The 6,995-nt window shown below is 37.0% G+C and overlaps 1 protein-coding gene across 1 annotated transcript; it reads right to left on the bottom strand.

Annotated features, from left to right (window-relative positions):
• Positions 1-5,453: 5,453 nt before the first annotated feature.
• LOC126696297 (uncharacterized mitochondrial protein AtMg00310-like) lies at positions 5,454-6,062 on the bottom strand. The gene has a single exon (XM_050393063.1). It carries the CDS (start codon positions 6,060-6,062, stop codon positions 5,454-5,456), a length of 609 nt encoding a protein of 202 aa, XP_050249020.1.
• Positions 6,063-6,995: the final 933 nt, after the last annotated feature.

Raw genomic sequence — 6,995 nt, 5'->3', positions numbered from 1 at the left:
GTTCTCGGTAGAAAGACTCAAAGCAACACTCAGTTTCTTCTTCTCCCTTGACTGTTTTCTCTCTATTTTTCTGAACCCCTTCTTCCTCCCAAACTTCTGCTATTTATAGCTAAGGTTAGTGGGGAGATTACGATCACAGCCTCCGCTAGTGCTATTGAAGGTCTAATATGATCTGATTTAAGTGGGTATTTAGGTGAGAGTGGGGTGCAACAATTATGGCCTTGGAACTTGGTTCCAGCTTAGTCGATAGTGCTTGGTAATGCAGTTTACCGAGCATATCATGATTTTCCCGGACACGGTTCATACGCTTGTTCGGGAAAACTTATGCCGAGCACTTCTCAGAATTTAAGGCCCAAAACTAGTTTCTACGCTAAGGCAGTTCCAAGAAGGGCTTAGGGCAATGGGGCTGTTCCCGTTGGGCCTGAGCCCAAGGGCCTATATGGGTCTTGGGATCTCGGTGCCGTATAGCTGCGTTTGGCAAACACGGCCATAGAAGCACCTAGAGCTGCGTTTATATGTAAAAACGCAGCTTTAGGCCTTGGTATATATATTGAAGAAAAAATCCCTAATCCCTATTCAAATCGATCTATCACTCTCACTCTCAAACAAACCCTCGCTCTCTATCACTCTCAACACCACACCGCCATCGCCGCCTCTGATCGACGCCACCGCCGCCATCGAGAATCTCTTTCTCTCAGCCATCATTGGTCAGAACCTCTCTTTTCCTTTTGCGATCTTTCTCTCGGTTGTGTTGCATGTGTGCGTGTGTTTATGGTTGTTTGGCCATAGGTTTGGGTATTGCTATTCTTCTGGGTATGTGGCCATGTATGTATGTAGATGTGAATGAGTGTAATGTGTGCTCTGTTTGTGTGTTTTTGATTTGGGATTTGGGGTTTATTGTTTCGTATTGCGAAGGCTATGAAAATGGGTTTGCAAGAAGTAAAGCTTGCCATAGTTACAGTTTTTTTTTGAGCTCCTTTGTGGTTCAAACACATCAATGCTTTATACTATTCTAATCTTTCTGATGGAATATATATCATTGTAGATTTGTTTTAAACGTGATTACAACCACATTATGTTTGCTCCTACATTTTTGGTATAGGGTAGATATTTTAAGAGAAGGTAAAATGTTTGGGGGTCTTCAGACCACTATAATTTGTTGTGTAAAGTAGAAAATGTCTGTGTAAGCATTCAATTTTTAATCAAAGTTAAAATATCAGTTGCTATTAGATGGAACTATAATGCCATGCTAACACGATGCATAAAGGTAAATTTTAATTTTTGATTTTTTCAAATTTTCTTCTGATACCGTGTCCTAAGAATATACATGAATCTAATAGGTTTGAACATGAAGCCAGTTCTTAGAGCAAATGGAACTCCATAATTTGATCCCCTGCTGGTTTTTTATGTAAGGGACGGATATTACTAATACCAATAAGCAGAATTGCTAAAAAAAAAAAAAATATAGTTTAGAGAAATATCATAATTTTTGTTTTTGATTTGTAGTTTCTATTTGTAATGGACTAATTGTGTAACTGTATTCTGATTTGAATGGAATCCACAAGTTTGTGTATATTTTTGTGTCCTTTAATTTTCTGGTGAAGGAAAGGATCAATGAATATGAACAATCAAAGGGAATTGTGAAAAGGTGAAATTTCGTACTTTCGTATTTTTCAGCGTGATGTAAATTTTTTTCTTTCTTTATCTTTTTAGCTGATTATTATTGATTTTAATTCATGCCCTCTAATCTTCTCTGGGTTTTTGATTATTATTTGGGTAAAAATCATACCTTTGATTGATTATTTGGTGGGTAATTACTTAAGCTCTTGAAATTTATTAGTAGCTTAAGTTTGATTTCTCAAATCTTTTGAATTCTGATTTTTTGAAAGAGATTTTGAATTTTGATTAAAATGTTTAGATTTGGACTCTAATTGGAGTTTAATCTTTTTAGTAATAATGGTATTTTTTGTGTTATTTTATGTTTGTAGGGCGAATAAAAAGAAATTCTAAGTAGTTCAATGATGGTTCTTTAAATAGTTTTTTTTTTATTTTTTTTTCTTTTAATAGTTTTTGACTTTTTGTTTTGATTTTGGCCTCTTCAATATCTTGTTAGTTTGATTTTAGATCCTCAAATACGTGGTTGATTCAATTTGGCTTTAAAAAATGGGTGTTAGGTTTTATTAGTCACACTCGAGGAATAAAATTGATATTTTTTTTATTAAAAAACTTTAAACTAAATTTTAAAGAAACTCAAGTATTTTGGTAAAACTATTTTGATTCTATTTCTTTTCTGCAATTCATTTTGTGGAATTTTCTGATATTTATTTATGTTTTGCAATTATAACAGGCCATTAATAAAAGTTTATCATCCCTAAGTGATGTTATATTTGCATTGGCAAAGAAGGAGGACCACATACCCTTTAGAAACTCGAAGCTTACATATCTTCTTTAGGTAATTTCTTTAAAAATTTATAAATTAATTTCCATGAACTCGACATTTTAAAATAATAATTTGTCTCTTTTTCTTTTTTATAGAAAAAAAAAGGTATATCATATAGTATTTGATATAGTCTTTTGACAAAATACACCCCCTTCTTATCAATGGCTGTGAAGTTATAAGATTCCCCAAACACAGGACAATTTTTTTGTTCAATAATTATAAGCAAAAATATTGTGAAAGGTCTCCCTACTCCAATCTTTACAGATACCGGTACAGCAACTTGGGTAAAGTGAGGAAGGTCATTACTCAAAAAAATCCCTACTTTTTAAATTTGTAATGAAATATAATAATACTCATTAATTATTAGGGGGGATGATATGACTGCCGGATGCTCTCATTAATTTATTAGTGACAAAATCACATATGTTGGTAGTTGGCACTTAAAAATTTTAGGAAAAGAAAAAGCCACGTTCATTTGAATTTCATAATTCCATGGATGGCCTGGCCTAGCCTGGCCTACACACCAACCAACTAATATGAATCTGGAGTCTTTCTTCAAATTTTTTATGACTGTGTGGTAGAGGAAACTCAATTATCATCCTTGAATGCTTATGCTGAAGAAAAAAATAAATAAATAAAAAAAACCTCTAGCTCTAGCATTTATTGTGTCACTTTTTACGACAACTTTTATTTATTTAATTTATTTTCTCTACAGAACAGATTTCATGACATGGCAACATTTGTGTTTTAATTATCACTGTTAGAGTCAACTGACTGGAGAATCACTAGCTGGATTTTGTGATTCAATTACTTGCTTGATTTAGCAATTTTCTATTGAAAAATCTGTATGTCTTGGGATGATATGCTGTCTACAGTACACTGCTTGAGCTCTATGCATTACAACTCAGATTAGGCATTATTTTTCACATTTTATAGTTTTATTGTGTAGCTTTTATATATGGACCACCACTTCAATTTGTTTCATGTTCTATACAATTTCAAATATCAAGCATAGCATGGAATATAAATGTTAATATTGTGATGGGGATGTACTTGTCCTTTAGATTTTAAGCCTTCTAGTAATCGAAATATGTTGCTTCTTATCCACACTCATTTGTTGTTTTTGTTAACATCATTTCTTCCTTTCACACACCATGCTAACTAGAACAGTTATTGGCACTTAGTTAACCTTAAATTTGCTATTAATTTGTGAAATTCTATACTAGCATTTAAGGTACTTGTGTAAGATAGATGCAGTCAAAGGTAGCTCTTGTTGCTGATCATATAATCAACCTAATTTGTTATTAGAGAATAGGAGAATATGATTTTAAGGGTGATAACATCATAACAAATCATTCATGCCGTGCTTTGTATGCCTACTATATATATTCTCATCACATCGCTGGAGTACAGTTTATTTTTGCCAGTTTGTCTATTGCAGCTTACGTTACCAAATAAATTATCTGTAGTTATATCAAACATGAAGTGCATTTGACGTAACCAGGGTGCCCTGTTTTGCAATTCTACTTGTTGAACTAGACCAGACAAAATGGGAAAAAAGTGTCATGAACAATTTGTGCATGTGCTCAAGTATCTTTAAATGAGGAATTGGTTAAAATTTGATTTTGTTTGTTATTGATGTTGTTGGGTAGTTATAAACTTTTTTTACACAATTGATTTGATGTGGATTGTTTCACTTGGAAATGCACTATTATTCTTCTCTTTCCTCTACATCTCTTTATTGAAAAGGTGAATTGTTTTCTTGTTTGTCTTCAAGTTGATGATTATGTGCCTGTAAAAATTTACAGATTAATGCCTTTTGGAATTACAAGAGCATATTAAATGGATGATGATTGTACAAATGGATAAAATGTCTGCTTTTTTTTTTTTTTTTTTTTTTTTTTTGATAATCTGCAATGCATTACTAGAAAAAGGAAGAACACAAAGGATAATCTGTCTTACAACAAGCCACTAAGGCAGGGGGCAGATTATCTTTATTGAAGAAAAAAGACAAACGAAAATTCAAAGCAAATCTAACTGCATGGTGCGCAACACCATTGCAGGATCTATTAACCCAAACAAAAGAACAAGAAGAAAAACAGTCCAAAAGAGCGCGAATATTTCGTATAGGAATGATCAACGTCCAAGGGCAGGGGTTGCTGGGCTTGTTAATAGCATCGATGCAGATCTTGGCATCCCCCTCTAATACCACATGACTCCATTTTTCCACCTTGGCCAACTGCAAGGCCCAAAGAAGTGCATCTGTTTCAACTTAAATTGGTGAGGTTTTCTTGATGGTCCTCGCCCAAACTTTAACAGGTACACTGAGGTGGTCTCTAGCGACAACAGCAATTGCGGCGGAGATTTTTGAAATTGCAGCATCCACATTCAATTTGATCGAACCTAGAGGGGGGGGGGGGGGTGACCAATGTTGAATACTAAGACAAGGCTTAGTAGTGCAAGGTTGTGCAGAAACTAAAGAGAGTTCATGTACCTTGCTGTGAATGAGGTGGGTGGATTCCTAAATGTCCCAGGTGGAGTTTTGGAAAAATGAATGGTTTCTCGACCGCCAAATTTCTTCCAGAGTTAAAGCCATAAGAAGTGATACCTGCCCCTGTTGCCGCTGACCATCAAAGAAACTTGGAGGGTCAAGAACCCACTTAATAATGTCCTCTGGTTGATTTGAAACCAAGCACTCTGTTCTAAGACCCCAGCAGGCAGCAAACCATAAAGCTTTAGAGGCAGGACAACCGAGGAAAAGGTGGCAAGGTGTCTCAACTTCTTCCCTATAGAAAACACACTTTGGATCTTTGATATGCAGTCGGAGCCTTAGATTCTCTCTGGTAGGCAGCGCATTTGTACCTAGCCGCCAAAGGAAAACTTTGGTCCTCTCGGGAATTTTCAAATTCCATAGCTTGCTCCAGTTTACTTCAGAAGAAGTTGTCTGGGAGGTGGGTTCAAGGCCAACAAGGTGAGCAGATTTTACTGAAAAGCAACCTTTTGAATCCGGGATCTAAATGAGTTTGTCTGGAGACGGTTTGGAAGGCACCAGCATTGATAAAATAGCTTGTGCAGATGGGGAGTCAAATAGAGCCTTGACCAAGTCTACCTTCCAGCAAAGTAGGTTTGGATCGAAAAGGTGGTGTACCAGTAGGGGTCTTTGGGCGTCTGCTGCTTCTCTGGGGGCAGGGATGAAGTCCTGAATCCAAGGAGCCCAGGGGTCTTGCCAGACATTGATAGTAGTACCATCCCTAATAGAGTAACAAGCTCCCTTTACAATGACTTTCTTTGCTTGCTCTATGGCCTTCCATATAGGTGACGCACGTTTGGGACAGTCTGCATAGAGCCAATTCTGACTGATCTTATATTTGGTTCTTAAGATGCTCATACATAGGCTGTCTCTCTTAGTTGCAATCATCCAAGCTAGTTTGGCCAAAAGAGCGTTATTAACTTCCTTAGCTTTTTTGAAGCCAAGACCTCCTTGCTTTTTTGGGAAACAGAGTTTGTCCCAAGATCTCCAGGCGAGGATATTTCCTTCTTGATTTTTGGGTTTCCACCAGAATCTTCTAGTGAGGGAATCGAGGTTGTTACAAACCTTGTTGGGGATATTAAAAGATGACATGGCATAGATGGGGATGGTTTGAGCTACAGAAGTTATGAGTGTTCTTCTCCCTACCCAAGACAGACACTTGCTTCTCCATCTAGCAAGTTTGGCTTCCAATTTTGATTGGAGATAGGCAAAGTCTTTTGATGGAGCCCTAGACAAGAAGAGCGGTGCACCAAGGTATGTGGAATCTCTTTTAAGGGCCGTGACATGGAGAATATTTTTGATAGACCTTTGGGTGGCTCTTTGAGTGTGCTTGGAGAAAAAATACCCGACTTACTTCTATTAACTAGCTGCCCAGACTAGCGGCTGTACTTCTCCAGGATTTCAGATATAGTTTCAGCATCTCTTTTGGTGACTTTTGAGAAAAGGACAATGTCGTTAGCGTACATCACATGGGTGATAGTTGGGCCACTTTTGCTGGTTTTGATGCCCTTGATACTGCCTTGCCTAAGCTTAAGGTCAAGCATTCTTGAGAGAATTTCCTGCCCTAGTATGAATAGGTAGGGGGAGAGTGGATCTCCCTGCCTCAGACCTCTACTTGGCCTAAATTTTTCAGTCTTGCCACCATTAACCAAGATTTCGAATGTGAAAGAGGAAATACAGGATAGAACCCAGCTAGAGAAAACCTCATTGAAACCCAAGTGGAGTAACACTATGTGGATGAAATCCCAGCTCACTCTATCATAGGCCTTTTGGAGGTCCAGTTTAATCGCCATCAGGCCAGGCTTAGTTTTGCGGGTTTTGAAACTATGGAACATCTCTTGGACAATGACCTGGTTTTCTGCGATCCACCTATTAGGTATGAAAGCTGATTGTGCTGGGGATATAATTTTGTCGAGGTGTGGTCTAAGCTTTTCTACCAGGAGCTTTGAGATGATCTTGTACACCACATTACAAAGGCTTATATTTCTGAAATGTTGAACAGAGGTGGGGTTAGAAATTTTAGGA

Source organism: Quercus robur, chromosome 2 (assembly GCF_932294415.1).
Source record: "Quercus robur chromosome 2, dhQueRobu3.1, whole genome shotgun sequence".
Lineage (NCBI taxonomy): Eukaryota > Viridiplantae > Streptophyta > Magnoliopsida > Fagales > Fagaceae > Quercus > Quercus robur.
This window is presented reverse-complemented; position numbering and strand designations above follow the sequence as displayed.